Below are 27,729 nucleotides of genomic sequence, written 5' to 3' on the forward strand. Positions count from 1 at the left end.
ATATAGTAAAGGTAGGGCGGACGCAGCCAATTCCTGGGTTCGTGGCGGGCGTGCCTGTGGTGCCCCGCAGTCCACTTGTCCGTCCTTCCCTCTCTGACTCTCCTACCCCGGGCCTGTCTCTGCAGAGGTCAAGGGAGGCGGGGGCCCAGCACACGTCCCCAGTGGCAGCGGGAGCGGCAGCTGCGGGTTCGCGGAGCCCCCGACCCCCCAAGGGCTAGAGGAGCGCTCGGTGGACGAAAGAAAGCCCGCGAGCGGCTGCGCGCCCACCAATAGGTGCGGGGCTCGGAGCCGCGCAGCCTGCGCCGTACCTCCCTCCGCCCCCGCCCCGCCGCCGCCGCCGCCGCCGCCGCCGCCGCCGCCTCCTCCCCCTCCTCCTGCTCCTGCCTTGGCTCCTCCGCCGCGCGTCTCGCACTCCGAAAGCCGCAGCGGCAGCGGCGCGTCCTGCCTGCGGAGAGCGAGGCCGGAGAAGCCGAGCGGCGCAGAGGACGGCAGGGCGCGCGCCGCAGCCACCCACCCTCCGGACCGCTGCAGCTGCTGACCCGCCATCGCCATGGCCCGCGGGAAAGCCAAGGAGGAGGGTAGTTGGAAGAAATTCATCTGGAACTCAGAGAAGAAGGAGTTTTTGGGCAGGACCGGTGGCAGTTGGTGTAAGTACGGGGTCCGCAGCTCCCGGCCGCCGCATCTGATCTTTCCCGGGCGGCGCATCCCCTGCGCAGGCTCCGCAGTGGGTTCCGCACCCGCCGCGCTGGCCGGGGTGGCGGGGGCGAGGGGAGTGGACGCTGCTGGGTCGCGCCGGCCTGGGCTTGCAGTCCTGTGCGGAATGCGGAGTCCCCAGAATGGGGCGCAGGGTCGGGGCTGGAACACGACAGGCGGAAGGTTATGCATATCGTTGCGGTCTTGGCTTGGTAATTTGCAGTCTTTCCTACCGTGCATCGGTTGAGCCCTTTACTCCTGGGAATGGTCAGGCTCTGCGAGACTACATTTTTATCTCCCATGTCCTGAGTCCTTAAAAAAAAAATGAGATCTGGGGTCTTGAGAGAACCTCGTGAGGTAATGGGATCTAATGCAGACGAGGTTGTGTGTTACAGCATCTTTCTTCTAGTCTAAATACGTACCTCAAAAGAGAGGAAAGAGAAGGGTGGAGAGGAATCCATCCACACTGTAGTATTTCACAGCGATGGCTAAGGGTTTCCCTCCATGACCTCCCCTGGAGTCATCACCACCCAGAAATGGTTCAGTAAGCTCCATTTCAGGACTCCGATTCTTAGCTTTGGCCCGAAACCTGGCAAAGTCTGGTTGTTTTCAAGGTCTACACAGACAGTTGTGGATCAGTCAGTAGGTTGGGTTGATTATGGTTAAGGGAATATAAACGCAGAGCAGCTGATCTTAAAATATTTTGTGCAGCCTGTTGCTTGGTTGGATAGACTTTTTTCCATCGAAAATTAGATTCCTTGTTTTCAGCCTCTCCGGAAGGGTGACTTTTTTTTTTTTTTAAAAAAAGGTCATTTTGAAGGGCAGAGTTGTAGGCGAATCTATAAGAGTCGTGACTGCGTGAGGGAAGGAGGGAGGGAACTCCCCCTGCTGCATCACTGCCCCCTCCTCCTCCAACATCATCATCATCATGACCATCACCACCACCACCACTGCAGTCATTCAGGGAGTCCTGAACACAGGCCGATTGGTGTTCTGGTTGGGAGGATCTGTGGGAATCGGCAGGAGAATGAGTCAGGGAAATAGTGCTTAGCTGACATTTTGAAATGGAAGAAGCTGGAATATATGAATTTTTGTAAAGAAAAAAAATGCATCCTGTCTCTCGTGATTGAAAATTAAAGGGTTAATAATGCATCACACTTCAAGGTTAGTCAAGGTGAAGCCTCTTTCCAAGGTGTTACTGGGAAGCATAGGTATCCCTGAGCCGTGGAAAATGTAGTTCTTTAATGGCTGTTAGCTTTTGTTTTGTATTTTATTTTGGGGAGACTGTTCTTCATTGAGATTATTGTCATAGTGTCTCAGGCATAAAGGTGGTTTCCTGTGTTTTACTGTGGAAAGGAAAACCTGAAGAACTGTGGGGTGTGTGTAGAATGAACAGCTCCCTGGCAACTCCTTGTAACTTGAGGGAGGCCTGGAAGGTGCACTGCGGTATGGGCACCCTTCTCCCCAGGTTAGCTGGGGCTTCCTTCTCTGGTGGTCTGACCCTGGTGCGTCACAGGGGCAGGGGCTGCACTGACTCTAGGCACATTGTGAAATTTGCCTTCTTGTCTTTTTCCCCCTTAGTATAATATGTATCTTTCCTCATTCCAGTTTCATGCTTCTTAGAATAATACTTGCTTTAGAGGGTAAGGCAGTATGGACTGACTCATTCTTTAAGCCGACATTTAGTGGGCAGCACCTCCATGAGAGAGAGAAAGAGAGACCGTGCGTGTCAATTTTTATGTCTTGGTATCCTATCCAGCAAGCTATCAGTATGCTGATTTGTGAATGTAGACCCCAGGACTGCTGTACTTGCCTCCTCTTCCCTTCCGTGTTCCACGGTACAGGTGCTGGGCTAAAAATCCCCTTTTTGTTTTGTGCTAATATGTCTGCCCCTTTCTGGCAGTGTAAAAACTGTCAGAGCCTCTCTTAGGTAGAAAAGGCTGCAGCAATTACCGTCTCCTACGGAGAAAATGGCCCTTTTTCAGCACTGGGCCCAACATGGATGCCCTTGGGGCGAGGGCAGGATGCCCTTGGCTCGGTTTTGCTTATAGGTAGATTTTCACCAAGATGGACGCAGGAGACTCGCCTGTCACCTGCTGGAGAAATCACAGCATGCAAATCACTTTGTGCCTTCCACCTTTTTATTAGGTTAATACAGACATTGGTAGGTTTTATATTTACAGCTAGGCCTGAATGCCTGCCCGTGACCTTTTGAAGGGTACACACTGTTTGTTTGTTTGTTTGTTCGTTTGTTTGTTTTTCCAAAAAAACCTTTGTATTACTTTTTTTTAAAGGAAGAAAAATTGCTTGAAAGGGAGATGCCTCTGAAGCCTCTCCGCTCCCCTCACAGTGCCACCCCAGAGAGTTGGTGTGACTTATCTAACCTTTTTTTTGGCTAGTGGGGGGCCCCTGGTGGCCTGTGTCTGAGTGAGCCACTGCGTAGGCCCCTCTAGTCCTGAGTGCTCCACTCTCTCCCAGTGACCTCACGGCAGTAACTAGGGAGATTTTATCAAGTAACATCTCAGAGCAAAAAGGGAAAATTCCTCACTTTTCTTAGGATATCGTGTGGGCAGAATAGAAAGGCTGTCTGTTTCTGAGCTTAATCGGCGTACTTGCAAAATGACTTGTTTTTCTATTGCTCTTATTTGTATAAACTGTAGCCTCAATTATGTACTCTCTTATGTTGTTAGAATTGGGCATCTGGAGTCCAGGGAATGAGTATAGAGATGTTTCAGTTGTTCGAAGGGGCACATGTAGGTAAGCTAAGAGCACTAAGATGAGGTGGGGGTGGGGGGCAACAAGAGGAAACTTGAATCAGGGCTACGACAGCTGTCTTGCTGACTGTTACACCAACTCTTGCACCTCTTAGGAGCATTCACTGGAAAAATTTTCCAGATCTCTTGACGTCACGGCGTTGCCATTTGCCTACTGCTGCTTGGATACAGAATGCAGCACTTAACCCTTGTCCTACGGGGAGGGAGTGATTGAGTTGGGTGCTGTAGTTCTGGATTACACAACCTTTTCTTTCTTCCTTATCTTTGCTTCTGTCTTTGCCTTTTTCCTTGTTATTTGCTTTTGATAGAGGAGAAAAAGGATTATGATTAAGCATTTTGCTGTGGTTTTGTGTGTTTTGCTTGTTTTGACAGCTCTGTAGCCTGATTTCCCTTAACTATTTAGTGCCTGATAGGAAAGTTGGGCTTTTAAATGTATGGACAGGGCAACAAGGCTAATTCCTGCAGTTGTGTACCCACTCCCTCCCTGGCCCCCTCCCTCCTACCACATATAGGTCTTTTCAATAATACTGTTTTTCAGTGGCTTTTCCCCAAGTACCCTGGCATTTAATGCATGAGATCTGGACCTTTTTAGCAGTAACCTAAGGCTCCTTTGTGCAGTCATGCTTCTGACTCGATAACCTTACAGTTCACTTGTTCCCTGTTTTGCATTCACATTGAGTTGTTTGGCTGGCACAGGGCTGCCAGGCAGTGCCTAGTACAGCCTGTTACTATGCGGCTAATCAGGGAGATAATCCTTGTAAACCAGTAACTGATAGCCACCCGCATTCCCATCTATGTGTTGAGTCTTTTTTTTTTTTTTTGCTTTTGCAGCTATTTCAGCCTCCATCCTGTTACCTTGTTAACTATGGGAAAAAGAAAATGCAGCCCAGCAAGTCAGTCATTATTCTTGTTCCAGTTCCAGAAGATGGAATTAAAATGTGCTGGTCATTTTCGCTATAAAATTTTCTTTTTTTCCCCTTGTCTTGTTCTCCAAGGGGAAAGAGTGTGCTTTGTTGATAATACAAACCAAAAGGAGAGTGATAGTAAAAAAAAAAAACACAGGAGGATAACATCATTGGGTTTCTCAGCATTCATCGCTGTGCCAGAGCAGAATAACCCTCAGGCATCTGAGCATTTGGAGAAGCAGCAGAGCTTGGATTGTAGTATTTAAATGTCAAGGGATATGCAAGCAAAGAAAACAGGTCTCTAAGGGAGTATACTGTCATATTTTAAATTCATTGCATAAGCATCCAAACATAGCTCTAGATTTTATTGGTGATCTTCATGATTTTTTTTATAATTTTGAGAATAAAAAATATGTATACTTTTTTTAAAATTTAGGGAATAAAAAATATAAGGATCCTAGTTCTAGCTGAACATTCCTCCTACCCTTAACCACCTCCCATACACACTGCAAGTGGAGGGCTGCCCAGCCTGTCGATTTTTACCCTGTGTCAGTGGGGTGAGGTGCACTCTTGACATTGGACAAGGAAGAAATCATGGGGCTGGGGGAACCAGGAAGGAAGTTTGTTCATCCGTGGGAAGATTAAACTTTCATTCTGAGCATATGACTGCATCACAACTTTTTGTTTCTGTTCTTCTTGCAGTTAAGATCCTTCTATTCTACATAATATTTTATGGCTGCCTGGCTGGCATCTTCATCGGAACCATCCAAGTGATGCTGCTCACCATCAGTGAATTTAAGCCCACATATCAGGACCGAGTGGCCCCGCCAGGTAAAATCCACATGAGTAGCTTCATTTCCTTCAGAGATAGCATGGGTGTCACTTTTTCTATTGAGAAAAAATTCTTTGGAAAATTACTCTATAATGTAGTTTTAAAGCAACCATGAAAAGGGAAAAGAGAAACTTCTCTCGGCTGCAGCCAGATGTCCTACCCGCATTGCAGGCAGAGCTCCCACGGGTTGCAGACATCTTATTTGCCGAGTTCTAGAGTGAGGGTGAAGAGTCCTGGTTCTTGGCCCAGCCTGCTACCCACCAGCTATGTGACTGTGAACAGACTGAGTTCTGATGGGGGCCCCTGTCTTCTCATTTTTCATATTCTAGGGTTTGGTTAGTGGGATCCTTTCCAGACCTTTTCAACTCTAACAGACATTTTTTTACTTCTTGAGGGGGGCTATGACTCAGATAAATCCTTTTAAAAAAGTCACTTGGGCTCTTGTTTTAAAAGGTGAACTTATTTTTAGAGATGATAAGAAGCTGTGGAATGGGCAGCTACTCACAGGGAGAGGAGCCATGACTTTAGGGGTCTATTGTTCCACCTGCTGTTAATTTGCAGTTTGACCTTGAACAGAGTCACTCTTCTCAATATTTATACCCATTGATTTAATAAGCATCTCATTTGCCAGCTTTCTGGTCCCACTTTGTAGTTTAACTAACTGTCTCCTTTAGCTCTTAAAAACTTGGGTGAACAAAAAGATTATCATATGAAAATGCAAACTGCCACACGAGTCCCTGCTGTGACTTGGGTGTCATCAGTGTAGAGCTATGCGTGTCCACACCAGTCGTGAAAGGCCCACTGCCATCATGCCTGATGCTGATAGGACAAGGCAGTGGAATAGCCACAAACGTGAATTTACCATCTGGCTGTTGTAAAAATCATTGTCTGGAGGACCTAGAGAGAAAGTGTTGCATAACATCCGGGTTCTCACTTATGAATGACCTTGAGGCTGCTGCTGAGGGGTGGCAATGACTTGTCCCTTCTCCGCTTTCCCTTGGCAAAGGTTTAGTAACAGCTGTATTTAGGTGACAATCTTCAGATGATCTACGTGGCCCTGAGCAGCCTAGATCAAGGGCCACTGCCTGCCACAGACTCTTCGTGCCCACCTCCTTGAATGTGGGAAGGATTCACAGAGGAAGATCTTTAAAATACAGAGGTGGCAAGCATTGTTGTGTAGCCCTAAGTCAAATAGTTCTCCACTGTAAGAAAAACTCAAAATATTTCCAGATAAATTTAGATCTGAGGGATTGGGGAAGTGGAAAAAAAAAATCACGTAAGTAAATAACATGACTTAAACCTGCTTAATAATCCAGTTTCCAGCAACTGTTTTCCACAAGAGGTGGGTCTGTGGAAAGGTCGAAGCAAGAATTCTGGAGTATGCAGAGAAGCTGAAACATGTTTTACGTTGGGTTCGGTGATAGGGAAGCATTGTGGCTTTTCATGTCCTCTTCTACTAGAACTTTTGTGGTACCATTAGTCGTAATTTTAATTGGTGCAGATATTTTGTTTTTGTTCTTTGTTCTGCCATTTAAAAGTTATTCTTCCATCATGATGTGATTTTATAATTCTTTTTTTTTTTTGAGACAGAGTTTTGCTCTGTCACCTAGGCTAGAGTGCAGTGGCGCAATCTCGGCTCACTGCAGTCTCCGCCTCTCAGGTTCAAGCAATTCTCCTGTCTCAGCCTCCCAAATAGATGGGATTACAGGCATGCACCACCATGCCTGGCTAATTTTTTATTTTTAGTAGAGACAAGGTTTCACCATGTTGGCCAGGCTGGTCTTGAACTCCTGACCTCAGGTGATCCACCCACTTCGGCCTCCCAAAGTGCTGGGAGGTGTGAGCATGAGCCACCATGCCTGGCTTGCTGCTGTTTTATAATTCTTATACTCAAAGCCAAATACGACTACAAAGTCAAATATTTTCTTCAGGAAATTTCCTAGATTAAAAAAAAAATGGTCCTTGACTATATAAACTTTGAGGAGTCAGCCTTTAATAAAACTAAAAATTCTTTTTGTGCCCTTTGCAGAAAGGAAAATTTAACTTTGGAAAAGAAATAGCCAAAGTGCCCGGCCTTGTAAGTAAGGACTTGGAAGTGACCTTGGCTGTAAATCAACTGGCTGAAGTGCTCAGTCCTTTCCAACACCCTCTCACCGTGCCTCCCTTCCCTTCCTTCCATCCCCTTCCTAAAAGACATGTTCTTAGTACCTATATTTAGTGTGCTCACAGCAGTTGGACTGACCTGACAAACCCTGACTTCTCCGAAGGAATGCTGGTGGCTCATCTTGGAAAAATGCATTCCTGTCCTATGGTCTGAGTCACAGGAAAAGTCCTCTGTCCTCCATCTTCTTTGTTCTTTGGCCTGGTAATTTCTGTCTCTTCTTTTTCCTCATCCCTTCCCCCATCATCTTTCAGGAGAGTCTAGGTCAGGCCCCTCCTCTTCACCTGCCTTACCCTGTGGGGTTTTTCGGGGGCCTTTACCAAGGGACATGACATTCATATGAAAATAACAGTAACCTTGATCAGGCCAGGCCAGCAGAGTGCTGAACCTTGATCAGGCCAGGCCAGCAGAGTGCTGGCTGCCACAAAGTGCAGCCCTTCGGCCACCCCTTATGGCCCTGTGTTGCCTGGGGGACCCTAACTGGACCCTCCTTGGCATTTTTCAGAGTACATGTTAGAAGTTTGTATTTTGCATAGGAAATAACTCCTTAAGTATGCAGACAAACGGTGTGTTTAAGAATACCCTGACAATTTTTTGGCTTCACATTAGTATCTTTAAAGCCTCCATTTTCAAGTTAAAGAGGGAAAATTGTAAATTTGAGTTAGATACACCTAGCGGGTGTGAAAGTTTGCATATGATTTAAAGATATAAGGACTTACTAATAATATTATCAGCTGAATTTGAGGCATGAATGCAAATCCAGCCTGACGGGGTATTGACTGCCCTTTGTACACCGAATACCTTGTAGTTGGATCTCTTCTCAATAACGTGTGAATGTGGCCATATCAAGCAGTGGCAATTGTGCAGTGAGTGTATTTGGGCCTGTATGGCGATAATATTGGATAAACTGAGAGGCCAAACATGAAATCTCAGAGGAGAGACTACAGAATGGAAGTGAAATGTAAGAAAAAAAATGGTGAACGTGTACAGCTTCTTGGCCCTGAACAATGGTGGCCGTTTAATGCACATGATATTCCTTACAAAGTCGTGTTACAGCCGGTGTGGTAGCTCATGCCTGTAATCCCAGCACTTTGAGAGACTGAGGCAGGAGGATCCTTTGAAGGCAGGGGTTCAAGACCAGACTGGGCAACATAGCAAGACCCCATATCTACACACACACAAAATTTTTTTTAAAGTCTCCTATTAAAAAAAAGGGGTGGGGCCAGGTGCGGTGACTCACATCTGTAATCCCAGCACTTCCAAGGCGGGCGGATCATGAGGTCAGGAGATCGAGGCCATTCTGGCTAACACAGTGAAACCCCATCTCTACTAAAAAATACAAAAAATTAGCCCGTTGTAGTGGCGGGCGCCTGTAGTCCCAGCTACTTGGAAGGCTGAGGCAGGAGAATGGCGTGAACCCGGGAGGCGGAGCTTGCAGTGAGCCGAAATTGTGCCATTGCACTCCAGCCTGGGTGACAGAGCGAAGACTCCATCTCAAAAAAAAAAAAAAAAAAGAGAAAAAAAGGGGGGAAAAATATGGGGAATCATATGCTCTGTGAGAACTAAATGAGATGATAAACATATATAAAGCAAATAGTACTTTATGGTGGCAAAACCAATGGTATTAAATGTAGGGTAGCTGTTGAGAGCAACTTCTGTTTTTTTCTTTTTTTTTTTTTTTTTTTTCGAGAGGGAGTCTTGTTCTGTCGCCCAGGCTAGAGTGCAGTGGCATGATCTTGGCTCACTGCAACCTACGCCCCCTGGGTTCAAGCGATTCTCCTTCCTCAGCCTCCCGAGTAGCTGGGACTACAGGTGCGCGCCACCATGCCCAGCTAATTTTTGTATTTTTAGTAGAGACGGGGTTTCACCATATTGGTCAGGTTGGTGTCAAACTCCTGACCTCTGGTGATCCACCCGCCTCGGCCTTCCAAAGTGCTGGGATTACAGGTGTGAGCCACCGCACCTGGTCCAGGGTTTTTATAGCCCTATCTTTCTACTAGAAGCAGCAGTTTCTTCTTTTTGGACACTGAATTTCCAGATATGACAGGGATGCTTTGCACACTTAGATTTTCATGGAGTCAATAAAACCTTAGCTTTCCATGAAAATGTTTAAGAGACATTTGGGAAACGTGTTTAAAAATTTTAAAGTGAATTTAAATGGCATTGTATTTGTTGTGCAGTCTCTCCCTTTAACAAACCCACGCTTGTTGGGTTAGCTCCTGCCAAGCTTTTCTCCAGAGGAGACCCTCTTAGGCAGTCCTGCAGTGCTGCTCTGCAGCAGCGCTTCTCATCTGTTGATGCAGTTGGATCTGGGGAGAGACGCAGCAATTAGCTGTGCTGGAGAGGGCTGAGCAGGCACAGGCACGCACACCCACATGCATGCCCACGGACATGCAAGCGTGCACACACACGCACGCTCATGGATATACACACACTCAGGCTTACCAAGCCCTGGCCCTGATTTGACCCCGCTTGCCTTGCTGCCTGCCCAGTGGTGTAATGGAAAAGTCTCTTCTTCACATCCGCCGTTGCCCTTCCCCCACCCCAGGCTCACTTAGCAACAGTGGAGTGAAATGAAGGTCACTGTGTGTCAGTTGGTGGGTCCGGGAGATTCCCAGCTGGCTTGCTTCCTGGTAGGCAGGTATGAATGTATGCTGCTGTTCTCTCTTTTCAGGTTGTGGTTGGCTGTTTGTTTAGCTCTGAAGTATAGACGGCTCAGTGCTAGCAGACACATTTTCAAAGGGTCATATTCTTGGCTTGTTGGTAACCAGAATTGGGCAGAAGAAGTGGGGTGGATGCAGACCAGCTGACCACACTGGCACCACCAGCACTTTCAGTTTCATCTTGATTGTAAAGAGGAAATATCTAATCTTAAAACTCATTAGGGGCCTGGCGCAGTTGCTCATACTTGTATTCCCAGCACTTTGGGAGGCCGAGGCAGGCGGATGACATGAGGTCAGGATTTTGAGACAAGCCTGGCCAACATGGTGAAACCCCGTCTCTACTAAAAATACAAAACTTAGCTGGGCGTGATGGCAGGCGCCTCTAATCCCAGTTACTTGGGAGGCTGAGGCAGAAGAATCACTTGAGCCCGGAAGGTGGAGGTTGCAGTGAGCCAAGATCGTGCCACTGCACTCCAGCCTGGGCAACTAGAGCAAGACTCCATCTAAAAAAAAAAAAAAACGAAAACAAAACAAACAAAAAACCCATTAGGGTTCAAGCCATTATCATTCAGTCTCAGCTGGATTAAGTAAAATTCCTGAGAAGTCATTATGTCAATCTCAGAATATCTAATTACCCGCCCCCCCAAACTACCTCATACTTGTATTACTATCTCTCGCTCACATTTCAAAGGAGAAGTAAGGAGAAATTAGAAACATTTGGCTTCCTTATACTTTGGAGGGATTGTTAGTGCAAAGTGCCAGTGAGGTGTTTCCAGTTAGAATACACTGCTTTGTAATCTCTCAGCTGACACGATGTATCTGTATACACCCAGCTGTCTCTCACTTTCCCTCTCCTCCTCCCTTCCCACCCTCAAATGGATCCTCTCTACCTGGTCCCAGAATTTGTGGACAAGTTAGCATTGGTGGCAATTAGATTTCCAAAAGCTACTGCCCAGCCTTATGACTTGGTAAAGGGTTTGTGGGGGGAACTCTGTTTGGCTTCAACAACTCAACTACCCAGGTGGTGATTTCTTTATTTCTAAAGACAAGGATACAACTAGTAAGTCATCTCTTGGGTACACAGGAAACCTAATGATTTACTTTAAAATGTTCTTGGAGCCACAGAAAAACAGATCTTACATTGTATGCCCATCGTATGATGAGTAAGCAGAACAGAGACCTGATAAGTAAGAAGGACCAGGTAACAAATCTGTGGGAGTGATGGTGGGGGAAAAAAAAAAAGCTGGATTTGTGAAGTTTCATTTAAGGGTTTTTTGCTGCATTCACCCAAGAGTCATAGAAAGTGGTGTGGAAAGAGCAGTAGCCTGACAGGTCCACTTCTACCATAAAATCTGATGGGGTTATTGGACTGGTTGCTCTTAACTGTTGGTCAGGGCTCTCATGCTAGTAATCTGATGACCAGCTGGTCTGTCGGATGCAGCCAAGACTATTGAGAAGCTGGGGAGATGAAGGGAATGGGGATGTATCATCCAGCTTTTTCCCACATACATGCATGAGTAGATCTTATCAAATGTCATGTAGAATGCAGTGTCTTATTTCAGGATATTACTTAACAAATGTTAGGTCATATCTAGATAAGTCAAATATACTATATGTACTTGCTCTTCAGTTTGGCCTTGAGCATAATTAATGTAAAATACTAGGATTTATCTATTTGTTTATATTATTCTTTTATAAAAGTGGCACCTTTCCTTTATTGTATTGAGAATAAGCACAATTACGAGCTATACAAAATACCAAGGATTTGCCCCTATAGAATATGCATTTTTAAAGATAGGTCATCTGAACTGAATAGCTCCCTGCTTGCCTGAAAGTGAATATACAGCCATAGGAAGAAGAGGACGGATCAGAGGACAGCCTAAATCAGAGTTCGTGGCATTTAGCTTAGACAGGAGGAATAATTTCTTTACCCTGAGTGTTGGTAAACATCCGGATTGGCTGTAGAGACAGTCCAGGGATTCAATTTTCTAAGACTTTGTAAAGGGAGCAGATTCTGAGTGTGGGAAGGGTGTGAATGTGACCCTGCCTGCAGGCAGGGAGATTTATTCCTTGCTAATCTCAGAGCCTGAATCTGGGAGCCTGAGGCAGAAGGTGAGTCAAAGGTGGCTGGTTTCCAGAAAGTACAAAGGCACCTTTTTTCCTGTGCCTCTCCCCTTTGCTAGGTAAGTTGATACCAACCCACAGATGTAAAACAAAAATTAAAAAAAACAAAATCCAGAAATATCTTAGGTCCTACAGAGTGGCACTTAAAGGAGGAATTTCTATCTCATATATATGCGTATGCATACATATGTGTGTGTGTATGTGTACATATACATGTGTGAGTATGTATGAATTCATACCTCTCTGTATTTTTTTTTAAATTGGAAATTACTTTTCAACTCGGAGCATTTCTTTGCTTCCTGTGCCCTTCTCAGTCATATGGGTACTTTCCTGGAGGTTTCCATGGGAAATGATTCCTATTTAGAGATTTGATCTAGTGATTCATCAGATGTATTAAATGACAGGTGCAAGCAGCTGTGCATTTGAATAACTTACAAGGTTGAAATAGCTACATTCTAGTTTAAATACTTTAAACTCAACATGTAGATTGAGAAATGATGAACTTGCTACATTATAAACCTAATTAGAAACAAAATCCTTTCCCTCAAGCCTTTTCCCCCTTGTGCTACCAACACTTACTAAAGCTAAACATGGAGGATCTTCCTTATTTCTCAAGAGATGGGGACCAAGGACAGGTAAATGTGTCTTTGAAAAGCAAGTGGGAAGCCAAAAGTTTTTTTTAAATCTAAATCTTATGTAAAGTTGAAATACTCACTGAAAACCAAATATTAAAATTTTACATACCCAGATTACGATTTCTGCCTCTTCAAGTGGCTTCATTAAGTAATGATATATAGCTTAAGGCAGATGATCCTATCAGTACGAAGCTGTCTCTCGAGCTCGGGGTGGTTAATGTAAATTCAAGTTTAGAAGACTGGAGAGGGAAAAGGTTACACTTGTTTCCTGGAATATAACTTGAAATTGCGTGCCAGCGATTGGGTGTTCTGCTGTCTTTGGCCCTCTGGGAGTTACCACTGCAAACAGAGCTCATCCGTGTCCAGAGTCATAACTAACAACTTTAAGAAGTGGGCAGTAGAAAGAGGGGCATGATGGGAGAAAGTGTCTGGTCTAGTGTGAAATATGACTCATGAGAACTCCAGTCAGCAAGGTAGGATTTGTACAGCCCTTGGAGAATGTCATGGTTGGAGAATTTGGGTGTGGCCTCAAAATACAGATGCTCTTCGATTTAGGATGGGGTTATGTTCCAATAACCCATTGTAAGTCGAAAATACCATGAGTCAAAAATGCATTTACCAACCCTGCTAAACCCACTGTGAAGTTGAAAAATCGTAAGGCAAACATTTTAAGTTGGGAACTGTCTGTAATAATTACCAAATCCAATCCCATTGCTTTCTATCTCTTCTTAACAGTCTGATAATTCTAAAGTAAATGATTTAAAGGATTTGGACATCCTTTCAAAGGTCTTTCATCTTGCACTTGTGAGTATCTAGTTGCTTTAGAGAAATAACTTGAGAAGAGGAATTTTTCTAATGTTTGGAGAAGACCTCATCAAAAACTGTCCTAATTAAGACTATCCAGAACAGAACAGACCCGGGGGCTGATCTGTGGTGATGTCCAGGAGAAGTTGTCAGGCCATCAGGCTTCGGATAAAGACAAGAGAGGAGGCAGAGATAGTGGGTGATGGAGTGAGAGAGAGACTTTGTGGAAATATGAGGAAAGGGAGCCAGAAGAGCTACTAAGGAGGCAGCGGCCGCTTGACTGTGGCGTGGCCTCCTGGACATTTGTTTCTGTATGTGGTAAGTATGTGTGAGCTGATTGCATGACCTAAACCCAGACCATCTGTTTTTTTTACTGGAAGTGACATTTGGATCAAAAGCTCTGTATCTTAAAAGGATGGTCATTAAGGCTTATGTTAGTTACCACCATCTAAGACCCCTCAGACTCCAGAGGGAAACATGAGCTCACAAAAGAGAGTAAGACATGACTGAGCTTTCTGGGGTTTATCTGTCATTCCTCGGCTCCTTCTACCAAGGTTCTCTGTTACTTAAAATGGAAAGGACAGGGCAGAGGCTTTGGCCTAAGGTCTAATCCAGCTGGGCAAGTCACAGGGTTCTAAGACTCCGTGCTTAGCTGTCTATGTTTCACCGCTTGCTTTCTTGGTTTCACTAGTTTCTGATGCTTCTGTAAGAGCAAAGTCAAGATTCTTCAAGCAGCCTGCATCTATGTTTCCCTCACAAAGTAATTATAAACTTGACTGGCTTAGATCATGAGCTATGCTTACTGAAAACTTTGGGCTTTCAGGTTGAAAGGGATGTGATTCCACTACTTGGTTTTCATTGTTTCTTATTTGCCCCGTCTAGAGAGACATGAGGCCAATTGTGTATATAACTCTCTTCTGGGCCAGTAGTACCACTTCATGTAACAGTAATACCTATTATTTTCACAAATGTGATCTTAGATTTTTTTTTCTTTCTCTTTTTTTTTTTTTTTTTTTTGAGACAGAGTCTTGCTCTGTTGCACAGGCTGGAGTACAGTGGTGCTATCTCAGCTCACTGCAACCTCTGCCTCTTGGGCTCAAGCGATTCTCGTGTCTCAGCCTCCCAAGTAGCTGGGATTACAGGCATGTGCCACTATGCCTGGCTAATTTTATGTTTTTAGTAGAGATGGGGTTTCACCATGTTGGCCAGGCTGGTCTCGAACTCCTGGCCTCAAGTGATCCACCCAACTCATCCTCCCAAAGTTCTGGGATTACAGGCATTAGCCACCATTCCCGTCCATATCCTAGATGATTAACAACAGAGGCACTTACAAGAAAGATTTGTCATAGGTCTATGAGTAAACATGAACTTAGTTTTGGTGATAGCCCCTAGGCTCCTGGGGAATGCACTAGCCTTATCATTTTGTTAGTAAAGAGCCCAGAGGACTGAGTGAGAGTTGCTGATGTTTTGAGTCTGGCACATGTCCCCTGGTCACTTTTAATAGTGGAGACCGTGGACTTGACATCGTGAAGGAGTGAAAAGCGCTCAGCATAATACCTCTTCCTGTTCTTACTCCTTTTTTTGTGTGGGAGAATCTGAGAAATGGCATCACCATTCCTCATACTCATATCAAAGTAATGGAACCTTGAGCAGCCACTGGAAGAGAGAATGCAGGCAGCCAGAAAGTGAGAGGCAAACCACTGGAGAGGCCACTGAAGTCAGGCCAGGGAGAACAAGGATGTTCGTGACACTCACTTCGCAATCCAGGTTTTACCATGTTTACTCTCAACATGACCTTCTAGGGTCACTCCTCCTTTCAGCTTGTTAGGTGAGAGTCTCCAAATCTCAATATCAGGCTTGTTTATATTTTGGCTTTTGCTGCATCCGACCCTCTGCTGATGGACCACAGCTTGCATAATTGTTGTTTATCACACCAATGTCCCTTCGGTCCCCTGGCTGTGGTTCTTCCCCCCACCTTCCCTGAAGGTCAGATGAGATCCCTCCTTGGTTTCTGACATTTGATCTCCTTCACTTGTCTAGCCATCCACCACCCTCCTGCCTGGTCTTTCCCAAGCCTGGAAACACTGTTTAACCTTGTGTACATAAGTCCATTTCTGTTCCTGACCCCCAAACATCACACAGAATACTTGGAGGAGGTTCCTGCAGACCTCCTGCCTGAGCGATGCACAGGCATTTGTCTCTCTCTCTGGCTGCCTATGCACTGGCTCTTCGGGTGGCCCCTCAGCGTGACCATCCCTCAAGGCTCCATTCCCTCCTGACTCCAGGATTCTCCCATTCTGAATTTTGTTGAGCCTCTGGCTTTGGGTCTGCTGGTGTACTTCCCCCAGGTCCAGGCAAGTCACCTTGACTTAAATGTCTTATTTACAACTCAAACCAGGAGTGACCCTCCCTACCCGACTTCTCCATTTCACTGGAGAACTCTGTTTACCATTGCTGTCTCAAGCATTAACTATCTGTGGAAGCTTCTGCTCACCTTTATTTTTGCAGGTATCTCTTCTCTTTACAATACTGCTGTTTTGCACCATAAATGATCACAATGCCAATTTTAACATAGAAAAAGATTGTTCAGGGTACATTTAAATTGCTTTAGAAATACTAAAAATTATGGCTTGTAGGCATTTTTACAAAATTTTAAACTGTAATCTGTGTTTATTTTAAACTGAAGATTTTTATGAGCAAATTCAGCTGCTTCCCCTTTGATTCATTTCTATCACTGTTGAAATTTTTGTTCCCCAAAATTCTTCAGGTTCTACATCATCCCTTTCAGGATGATTTTTTTTTTTTTTAATTGCGATAGGGTCTTGCTAGGTTGCCTGGGCTGGTCTTGAACTCCTGGGCTCAAGCGATCCTTCCATCTCGGCCTCCCAAAGTGCTGTGATTACAGGCATGAGCCACTGCACCTGGCCTGAAGATGATTGTTAATGGCCTTAAGTCCTTTGCCCTGGGCACCCCTGTGCCTTGCTCCAGTGATTACTTGTCTTCCTCTCTAGCCCTTCCATTCCTCTAGGGAACTACATGTGTGAAAAAGCATATCTATACAACCCCCTGAGCCCACCTCATTATGTAACCACTTTTAAAGCATCCTCAATCACTAGAAAGAATAGCATTTAGTCGAGCCTTACTGATGCCTGCTTCTCAAGCCCTACAAATGGTGCTGCACTCTAGTTATCACTTCCACATTCGTTAACGTCAATTGTCTTCATATCTGAGTCACTGTTGCCACTCTCAGATTATAATTCCCTAGAGAAGCAGTTCTAAGCCAAGGGTGTTTAAAGATCTTTTCATACTTATTAAACAGATTCTCAAATCTCTTTCTTAGAGATTAGGATTTTGTGGGTCTGGAGGGGAGTCTCTGAGACTGAATGTTTGACAAGCCCCTAAATGATAGTGACATAGGCACTTTCTGACCTGCTGGGAGGTGGGGGTGGGAAGCCAGGGTAGTCACTTATCAAGGATTGTGATGATGTGCCCCCTTGTGGGCCCCACACAGAGAGGGGAGATCTGGGAGTGAGGATTAGAATCAGGTTGCCAGATTTAATAAATAAAAATACAGGGTGCCCACTTAAGTTTGGATTTCAGATAAACTATATATCTATCTCTCTCTCCATATATATTTATATACATCTATATCTCTGTCTACCTATCTATCTATATATATAGACTTTCTTTTTTTTTTTTTGAGATAGTCTCACTCTGTCACCCAGACTGGAGTGCAGTGGCACGATCTTGGCTCACTGCAACCTCCGCCTCCTGGGTTCAAGTGATTCTCCTGCCTCAGCCGCCTGAGTAGCTGGAATTACAGGTGTGTGTAACCACGCCTGGCTAATTTTTGTATTTTTAGTAGAGACGGAGTTTCACCATGTTGGCCAGGCTGGTCTCAAACTCTGGATCTCAGGTGATCCACCCATCTTGGCCTCCCAAAGTGTTGGGATTATAGGCGTGAGCCACCATGCCCGGCCTCAGATAAACAGTAATTTTTAAATATAAGTATGTCCCACATAGCATTTGGGACATACTTATATTTAAAAAAAATGTTCTTTGCTTATCTAAAATTCAAATGTAACCAGGCATCTTTTATTTGGCAGTCCTACAATAAAATGCAGTTGTGATGGACTTTTCCAGCCATTGCTCCTGAGTAGTGCTGTGTAGTGTGGTTCACATACCCATCTAGGAAGTCTTATGAAGGCAGAGGCTTTTGGATATTAAAGAATGTAACAGATTTTTAGAGAGTGCAAACCCAAGGCATATGGACTTTGAATTTTATCTGACCGGCACTGACATGCTGAGACTTCCGGATTGGAAAGCATTTGTGGTTACTGTATGTATGTCCCAAATTCTTCCCGTTTAGGTTAAAGATCCAAAGAAATATCTCGGTTAGGTAGGCTTGAGTCTAGAGAATTTGGAATGGTTATATATTTACTGACAATAAGGATTATAAAAGAAGACCTCTGTGTCCAAGGCTTACGTGCAATTAGGGAGGGTAAAGCCACCTGCACACAATGCTAGCTAGCAGGGTATTTTAAAAAACTGTGCATGTTGGGGTACTAGAAACATAATGGGCTTTGGAGTACAGCACACCTGGGTTGGAATTCTGGTTCTACCACTTTCTGTGCAGCCTTGGCCCAGGTACTTAACCTTTCAGTGCAAGCAGTGTTGTCATTCATAAAATGGAGGTGATGCCTACCATGCAGTGTTGCTATGGAAATTAACTGATCTGTGATACTAAAGCATAGTCATTGGTACTTGGGGTTACCTAATCTAAATGCCAGAGGAGTGATTTCACAAGGGAGGCAAGACCCTTTCTTTTTAGCCAGGTGGAGTTAGCAAAGTATGTTTTGTATGTGGAAAGTCTACTTTTGAATTATCTTGGTTTCTGCCTTCCTACTAATGATTTTCTCTTTGCCTGGTCTAGGATTAACACAGATTCCTCAGATCCAGAAGACTGAAATTTCCTTTCGTCCTAATGATCCCAAGAGCTATGAGGCATATGTGCTGAACATAGTTAGGTTCCTGGAAAAGTACAAAGATTCAGCCCAGAGGGATGACATGATTTTTGAAGATTGTGGCGGTAAGTAGACTCATTGTAGATGTTTGTGGCTAGTTTTCTTTCTCTTTAAGTCTTATTTCCCACTTCTATTTTTTGTTTAATGATCGAGAGATATAATCCTGAAATAATGAAAGATTGAACTCTGGCCATATTTAGACACTTTTTTTAAAAAAAGCAGGAAGACACAATGAAAAACAGTATAGCCTCAAGTATGACTGTTTTCTGCATTGGAAAGGTGTCTTACTTTAAAACACTCCTAGGCACTATTTTTACTATTCAGACCCAAGACAGCAATTACGGTTTTCTTTCTCTTACATCCATTGAAAAGTACAACTACTTATTTCCTTATCTTCCCCAAAAAGTTCTCCCTATAGAAGAGTGCACAGGGCCTTCTCTCATCAGAAAGACCTTTTGGTGTGATTAGCTATCACTGCACTGGCATTCATGAAGGAGGATGTATGGTCAGGGTGTACTTTTATTGATCCTGGTTGGGATAGATAATGAAATATGTGTTAGGCAGCTGATCATTTTGGATAAGGAAATGACTTATGAAGGGTAAAGAGAGGCTCTTAGCTTCATTAAGTCATTGACATGAATACATGTCCTCCCTCTTACTACCCGGACTGTGAATTTTCCAGTCCATGTTCTCATTCTTTCCACAAAAAAAAAAACTCTCGCTGGGTGCAGTGGCTCATGCCTGTAATCCTTGCACTTTGGGAGGCTGAGGAGGGAGTATTGCTTGAGCCTAGGAGTTCGAGACCAACCTGGGCAACACAGTGAGACCCCATCTCTACAAAAAATAAGACAAGTTAGCTGGGTGTGGTGGTGTGTGCCTGTGGTCCCAGCTACTTGGGAGGCTGAAGTGGGAGGATCACTTGAGCCTGGGAGGTCGAGGCTGCAATAAGCCACGATCACGCCACAGCACTCCAGCCTGGGCACCAGTGTGAGACCCTGTCTCAAAAAAGTTAAAAAAAAAAAACAAACATAAAACATCTTTCTGAGTTTTACTAGGTAATATCCCTTCTGATTCAATTCAAGCATTTACCAACTCCAGTATTTTATAAGGCAGGCTGTGGCTTGGTCAGAGTATGGGGCAAATTGCCATTTTAAGTTATTTTGGAAATATTTAGTAATTTGAAAGAACATTTTCAGTGTGAATTTTTCTCATTAGAATTTAAATGAGGTTTTCATCTTACTTTGCAGTAATTAAAAGGCCTGAGGGATAATCAGGGTGAATCACTTCAAGGAGATAGTCTAAATTCAGACTCTTCACTATTTGAAGGGAAAATAGTTAATTTGTGAACTTAAAAACTATATGTAAATTATGGTATTTGCATTATTTTCCTCCAGCAGGCTGTGCATTAACTTTGAATTCTATATGCACTTGGTCTTTTTCTGGCTTTTATATGAGGATTGAATTAAAAACGCCAGAATAAAATTTCTCAGTCCAGCAAATGCTTAATGCATAGCTTTAAAAGGCAGAAACTCAAATCAAAAAAGCCTGGGCAACATAGCAAGACGCCGGTCTCTGCAAAATTAAAGAAAACTAGCCACAGGGTGGCACACGCCTGTAGTCCCAGCTACTCAGGATGCTGAGGTGGGAGGATCTTTAGAGCCCAGGTGGTTGAGGCTTCAGTGGGCCATGATTGTGCTGCCGCACTCCAACCTAGGCCACAGAGTGAGACCCTGTCTCAAAAAAATCCTTAAGTGGTGGTTGAAAAGGAAAAATACCAGTTCCTTCTTAAAAATTCTGACCAAAAAAAAAAAAAAAAAAAAACCTAGTTCTGAAAATTATTGACAATCCTTTTGTATTCTGATTATAATATCCCTGTTACTGAGCTAAGCCAGTGTTGACAGTGTGAGTGATGCTACTCATGCAGTGTGATCCGTCTCCTTTCAGTCTTCTAAGTAGCTGAGTAATCCGTTATTTAAAAGAAGGGAAATATTGCCAGAGACTAAATATTATGTGCTGATCAAGTACTGTGAAGCTTTGGTGTGGGGCCATATACCAGCTATTCCTTTTGGTAAAATATCTTTTAAAATATGAGTGAAGAGGTGTGAGATGGTTTTCCTGGAGATCTTGCTTAATTCAGATCATGCATTAAATGCAGAATAGCATACTCTCAGAATAGGTAACTATGACAAGGAAGAAAGTTTCTTTTTCTTAGAACTGCTAAGGGAATTGCTGGTACAATATAAAAGTTGTGTTTTTATTTTTAGATGTACCCCGTGAACCGAAAGAACGAGGAGACTTTAATCATGAACGAGGAGAGCGAAAGGTCTGCAGATTCAAGCTTGAGTGGCTGGGAAATTGCTCTGGATTAAATGATGAAACTTATGGCTACAAAGAGGGCAAACCATGCATTATTATAAAGCTCAACCGAGTTCTAGGCTTCAAACCTAAGGCAAGTAATATTTTAAATGATAGAATTTAGATGAGTCATTTACACTAAGTACTTAATTGATCTGAGAAGACAATGTAAGATAGTTTTAAAGTATACTCAGTGCTGACTTTGAAACCTAGCCAGTAGAGTAACACCAAAAACTTCTGTATCCACCCTGCAATTCTTGTAGTTAGGGCATTAATCTCATTTTCTAAAGTTAAAGGAATTCTGAGAGGCAAAGCTGCATTCTGAAGTGAGTCTGTGGCCCTTTTCTTAATACTCCTGCTCAGTATCCAGATAACAGTTTCTATAACATAAACTCTTTAAAAATGTAAAAATAGAAAAATATATTTTTTCCCTGGTGATCTAGTGGTTAGAGAAAAAAAAAAGTTTTTTTTTTATTTTTTACTTCATAAAGAATAGATTTAAAAAAAAAAAATTCTAAAACCACCTGCATGTATAGTCTGGTTTTGGTCCTCTTGAAGCCACAAGAACATTTCAAAAAAATTGATAATCTAAAAAATATTTTTTCTGAATTTTATTGCGGAAGTAGAAGTTTAACATCATCTAGGCTGAACTTTGCTAGCCATGCTGTTGGCTTTTTGTATTACTGCAACTTACAATGGATAAACATTACTCTGGATCACTGAAAAATGAGCAAATTGCCATTGCTCACCATTTGGTGAGATTATATTCTCCATAAGAATGGAAAATTTATCGTTGTTGTCTGCTTTTGTAAAACTGGCCATTTCATCCTCTCCTCCAGATCATGAATTAATGCTGTCCTTTCCCCTTAAGCCTGGCTTCTTCTGGCAGGTTTCCCCTAATCACCCATATATGAACATTGGCATTATGAGTGTTGTTTCTAATTTTGATAGAAATTGACTGCAGTATATTGAGTTATGTGAACAAATTCATTTCATTGCTGAAATCTGGCTCTTTTGTTCATTAATTTTCTGTTGAATGCTATTAATTTATTTTTACAATGCTTGTTACCCATGAATAATATTTTCAAAAGAAAATCAACATAGAGATAAAAAGTTTTGTTAACTGAAGGATGCATCAAAGTTCCTTTATTGCCATCAGAGGCAAAAATGAGTAGGTGGGGATGGATGGTTGCCTGGCTGGCTAGTTTGATGGATTGCTGGCAGAAATTAATGTACCCCTTAACAGGATTTTAAGCTTCTTTCCACATAGACAGGATATAATGGAAGAAAAACGGTGAGAACCATTATGCAAAAATGTATTTGATATTCATATTGCTAGGGAATACTTCACTGAGATCAGTCAGCTATTTAGCAGCAAAAGAAATTGTTGTGGCATGGCCAAGACTCATCCCATGCTTTCTGAGTACCTTGCTTTTGACATTGCTCATCGTAGACATTGAGTGACATTTGGACCCCACAGAGGCAGTCTAGTCTATTATGATTGATTTCTTCCCACATCTTTAGAGTTACTTGGTTCAGTGATAAATTCAGCTACTCTTTCTTTTCAGTCCTTTTTTTCTTTTTTCTTTAGTCGCTACTTGGTTGTCCATTGCCACTGCCTAATTTATCACCTCCACCCAAATCTCCAACTCTTTTGGAGTTATTTTTGTCAGAGATCAGAGTATCCCAGCATCTCACTATCCTCACCTTTTGAGGATAGATTCTGGCAACTTCTTTTATCAGTAAGCATTTTCTCTACATATTTTTAAAGACAAATACATTGCTGGCAGAAACGTCCAAAAGAGTCAAATCTAGACGATCATTTTCTTGCATCCAAAACAGAGTAGTACCAAAATAGTACTTCCTTCCCGATGTGGAACTAATATTTTTTCTGACTTTGATTAGGCTATGTATGTGTTACATCTCACATCAAGACTCACTTGCTGTGCTGATCTGAGTAAGCAAGTGACTGTCCTCCAGCGATGTATATTCATCACACTTCTGAGATAAGATTTGAGCCATGGGTGTAGAAGAGGAGTCTCTGGATATTTCATGACAGCAGTAATTTTCAGACTGTCCTCTGGGTCCCTTCAGTGGATTCACCCCTTCAAGACAACTCTTCCTCTTAGGGCAGTGACACCTCTACTTTTTTTACATATTGGACTTTCCTAAGGAAATTGCAAAGAAAGCCGGGCGCGGTGGCTCACGCTTGTAATCCCAGCACTTTGGGAGGGCGAGGCAGGCGGATCACGAGGTCAGGAGATCGAGACCACAGTGAAACCCCGTCTCTACTAAAAATACAAAAAATTAGCCAGGCGTGGTGGTGGGCGCCTGTAGTCCCAGCTACTCGGAGAGGCTAAGGCAGGAGAATGGCGTGAACCCGGGAGGTGGAGCTTGCAGTGAGCCGAGATTGCGCCACTGCACTCTAGCCTGGGCGACAGAGCGAGACTCCGTCTCAAAAAAAAAAAAAAGAAAATTGCAAAGAAACACTCCTTAAATGGCAGTCTCCCCGACTGGAGATTAAAACAACAAAAAAGGAAAGCCTACTTGAAGTCATGCTTGAGGGAAAAGGATGACATTATTTATTCATGACTCAGGAGGAAAGCCCACGCTTTATAAAAACAGAAATGTCAATCATCTTTCTCATGTAATCTAATCTTAGCAAATGAGCATTATATTTTGGGTCGACTTAGTTTTCAGTGTCTTTAAGCAAAGCTTATAATGGGCTACTATTAAAAGTTCCATTTAGTACTGGGTTGCATCATAGCTTAATTTTAGTCGTTATAAACTTGGGCACTTATTTTCATTTCAACAAAATCACAAACATGACCTTAAATTGGTTAGGGGAGTCATTCATTCTGCTGTCCTGATGTCTTATGTTATTTTCGTTGACTTACTGTGACCAGTGTGTACTTGTTTGGAATACAGAGTAGTTTTATTTTTCAGAAACTTAAGAAATCATTTACAATTACTGATCATAATGGGTTTTATTTTTAGCCTCCCAAGAATGAGTCCTTGGAGACTTACCCAGTGATGAAGTATAACCCAAATGTCCTTCCCGTTCAGTGCACTGGCAAGGTAAAGACAAATTTAGGGTTACTGGGGTGGTGGAAGGGTAGGCAGGGGAAGAGGGGAGAATGAAGGAGACTGTTTAAGTGACAGGTAAAATTTTCATAGAATAAATAAGAAACATTGCTTTCAAGTATAAGTCTCAGTGAGATGAATTGTAGCTATACTAGGTAAAACTTTTTAAAAGAACAGAAGGATGTAATCAGAGTAAGACTGATGTCAGTTTCTCCATTGGCATAAGAAACTCAAATATCTGAATGTAATACATTGGGATATTTGCTTACAGAACTGAGAGGTGAATTAGCCCACAGAAGTACTTCTTTCTGGCCCACAGCATGTATTAAAAATATGGGGCCAACATTAAAAAAAATTAATGTCACATAAAAATTTGTGGTTTGGGCTTCTCTTTTAAAAATATTGAAATATTGCCGGGTGCAGTGGCTCACGCCTGTAATCCCAGCACTTTGGGAGGCCAAGATGGACAGATAATGAGGTCAAGAGTTTGAGACCAGCCTGGCCAACATGGTGAAACCCTGTCTGTACTACACATATAAAAATTAGCTGGGCGTGGCAGCGTGCGCCTGTAGTCCCACCTGTAGTCCCAGCTACTCGAGAGCCTGAGGCAGGAGAATCGCTTGAACCCAGGAGGCGGAGGTTGCAGTGAGCCGAGATCACGCCATTGCACTCCAGCCTGGGGACAGAGCGAGACTCTATCTCAAAAAAAAAAAAAAAAAAATTGAAAGACTAAGGTAACAATTAGTGCATGTTTCCTTTAGATCCAAAATGGACAGTTTAGAGAGAAAGGCAGAACAAAGAAAGGGAGTTCCCAGACAGTGCTAGCACCAAGAAAGGAAATGGAGATTGATTTCTCAACAAGAAAATGAGAGGCACATAGTAAACTTTGGAGATAATATCACTAGAAAGATCATCTGCTGGGCCAACAGCAAGGTGTTTCTGACTTTCAATGTTGGCCTTGTTTCTAGGAGGTTGTGTTGGCTTGAAGAATGCTTATGTGGCATTTGACTCAGTTTCCCCATCCATTTGCACATTGAGAATAGTCTCTTCTTAAGACCATTTCTCAAGGCTGCAATGGAATAGACTGAGTAGATGTTCTTTCCTCTCTCAGTAGTTTGCAAACTACTGTGAGGATTGAGTCTTATTTTTGAGTACACATAGTGATGCATGATGTGAGCCATTAAAATTTCATTTCATTCTGGATTTCAGCGAGATGAAGATAAGGATAAAATTGGAAATGTGGAGTATTTTGGACTGGGCAACTCCCCTGGTTTTCCTCTGCAGTATTATCCCTACTATGGCAAACTCCTGCAGCCCAAATACCTGCAGCCCCTGCTGGCCGTACAGTTCACCAATCTTACCATGGACACTGAAATTCGCATAGAGTGTAAGGCGTACGGTGAGAACATTGGGTACAGTGAGAAAGACCGTTTTCAGGGACGTTTTGATGTAAAAATTGAAGTTAAGAGCTGATCACAAGCACAAATCTTTCCCACTAGCCATTTAATAAGTTAAAAAAAGATACAGAAACAAAAACCTACTAGTCTTGAACAAACTGTCATACGTATGGGACCTACACTTAATCTATATGCTTTACACTAGCTTTCTGCATTTAATAGGTTAGAATGTAAATTAAAGTGTAGCAATAGCAACAAAATATTTATTCTACTGTAAATGACAAAAGAAAAAGAAAAATTGAGCCTTGGGACGTGCCCATTTTTACTGTAAATTATGATTCCATAACTGACTTGTAGTAAGCAGTGTTTCTGGCCCCTAAGTATTGCTGCCTTGTGTATTTTATTTAGTGTACAGTACTACAGGTGCATACTCTGGTCATTTTTCAAGCCATGTTTTATCGTATCTGTTTTCTACTTTATGTGAGCAAGGTTTGCTGTCCAAGGTGTAAATATTCAACGGGAATAAAACTGGCATGGTACTTTTTTCTTTTTCTTTTTTTTTTTTTTTTTTTTGGCTCTTTCAAAGATAATGGCCCATCGATGAGCATTTTTAACATACTCCATAGTCTTTTCCTGTGGTGTTAGGTCTTTATTTTTATTTTTTTCCTGGGGGCTGGGGTGGGGGTTTGTCATGGGGGAACTGCCCTTTAAATTTTAAGTGACACTACAGAAAAACACAAAAAGGTGATGGGTTGTGTTGTGCTTGTATTGAATGCTGTCTTGACATCTCTTCCCTTGTCCTCCGGTATGTTCTAAAGCTGTGTCTGAGATCTGGATCTGCCCATCACTTTGGCTAGTGACAGGGCTAATTAATTTGCTTTATACATTTTCTTTTACTTTCCTTTTTTCCTTTCTGGAGGCATCACATGCTGGTGCTGTGTCTTTATGAATGTTTTAACCATTTTCATGGTGGAAGAATTTTATATTTATGCAGTTGTACAATTTTATTTTTTTCTGCAAGAAAAAGTGTAATGTATGAAATAAACCAAAGTCACTTGTTTGAAAATAAATCTTTATTTTGAACTTTATAAAAAGCAATGCAGTACCCCATAGACTGGTGTTAAATGTTGTCTACAGTGCAAAATCCATGTTCTAACATATGTAATAATTGCCAGGAGTACAGTGCTCTTGTTGATCTTGTATTCAGTCAGGTTAAAACAATGGACAATAAAAGAATGAACACATTCCTCATGTGTGTGATTCACTCTTGTCTAAATGTCCCAACCTGTGACTTCTTTACTTTCCACACCACTAATTATCCAAGATCTTGAAGAAGTATTGAACCTGAAACGGACAAACACGTAATTTCTTAGTTCAGACAAATTTTGGTCTTTTCCACTTAACAGAGTCCAAGAGGTTGGTCAGGACTCCAGACACTGGCATACCCCTTCCCAAAGACATTAAGTTAATCAGAGGCATAGAATCGATGAAGCTCCAGTTTGAAGTTCCATTTAAAAAATATCTTGCAGTGCTACTTCACTCAGTTTAGAAAACATGAAGTGTTGGTTCCTGCTATTGCTTCACTAGACATATGTGTTAAAAAAAAAAAAAAGAGTTGTTTGTTAGCACTTCAGTTTTTAAAAAATGAGGTTAGGTTTGAGGTTCAGTAAATTAAGGTTCATACCTTGCTTTTTGGTTCAGGGATTGGCCGAAGTCCTTATTTAGCTGTATTTAAAAATTAGCCTTAGTGTGAAAGAAGATAATCAGCTTCCCAAAAAACATTTTCCAGCTATAATTAAAGATTTAGTATCATTTAACCAACATGGGAAATGCCCACACTAAAATCAGGGCATTGTATTTCTGAAATGGAAACCTTTCACAAAGCCTGTGCAGGCAGAGGAGCTCACACACATCCTTGACGTGGCACTGTGTCTTCAGGGGTGCTGCCCTCTTACAGAGAGACAGACCCGGAGGCCATGGCTGTTTTGGTGAGAAATGCCAGAAACAGCTTCAGTTCCCACCTATTGCTCCATATTTATAATCACACTAATCTATTTCTCTTGTCTTGCTATTTCTAGAGCAACAAATTGTGTGATGTGAAATAAATACGAGAGGAACAATGACTCCACTTAACAAAAAAATAGCAAGGGAACTATGAAAAATGGCACAACTGCTTAACTTTTTAATTGTTGAAGTCTTTAGGAGACTTCAGTAATTGAAATGACACAGAAAAATCCTCAAACTAACATACCTACATGAAACTGAGTTTCTCAAAGTA

At 42.7% G+C, this 27,729-nt stretch overlaps 2 protein-coding genes across 5 annotated transcripts in view; one reads left to right on the forward strand and one right to left on the reverse strand.

The window, feature by feature from the left end:
• Positions 1–26,698, forward strand: ATP1B1 (ATPase Na+/K+ transporting subunit beta 1). Its single transcript, XM_063627256.1, has 6 exons — positions 1–647; positions 5,075–5,203; positions 18,525–18,680; positions 20,880–21,064; positions 23,968–24,048; positions 25,264–26,698. The coding sequence occupies exons 1-6, from the start codon at positions 551–553 to the stop codon at positions 25,525–25,527; spliced, it is 912 nt and encodes a 303-aa protein (XP_063483326.1). The 5' UTR covers positions 1–550; the 3' UTR covers positions 25,528–26,698.
• Positions 26,507–27,729, reverse strand: part of NME7 (NME/NM23 family member 7) — a 238,133-nt gene continuing 236,910 nt past the window's right edge. For all 4 annotated transcript variants that reach the window (XM_063627241.1, XM_063627242.1, XM_063627239.1 and 1 more), the window contains exon 12: positions 26,507–26,795. In XM_063627241.1, the coding sequence (XP_063483311.1) occupies positions 26,763–26,795 (33 nt within the window). In that variant the 3' untranslated portion in view covers positions 26,507–26,762. The remainder of the gene's footprint in view (positions 26,796–27,729) is intronic.

The sequence above is a fragment of the Symphalangus syndactylus genome, chromosome 12 (assembly GCF_028878055.3).
Source record: "Symphalangus syndactylus isolate Jambi chromosome 12, NHGRI_mSymSyn1-v2.1_pri, whole genome shotgun sequence".
Classification (NCBI taxonomy): domain Eukaryota; kingdom Metazoa; phylum Chordata; class Mammalia; order Primates; family Hylobatidae; genus Symphalangus; species Symphalangus syndactylus.

Coding starts and splice junctions, on each gene's coding strand:
- ATP1B1 (XM_063627256.1), top strand. CDS start 551: ATGGCCCGCGGGAAAGCCAAGGAGGAGGGTAGTTGGAAGAAATTCATC. Junction 18,681..20,879: donor GATTTTTGAAGATTGTGGCG/GTAAGTAGACTC, acceptor TTTTATTTTTAG/ATGTACCCCGTGAACCGAAA. Junction 21,065..23,967: donor TTCTAGGCTTCAAACCTAAG/GCAAGTAATATT, acceptor TTTTATTTTTAG/CCTCCCAAGAATGAGTCCTT.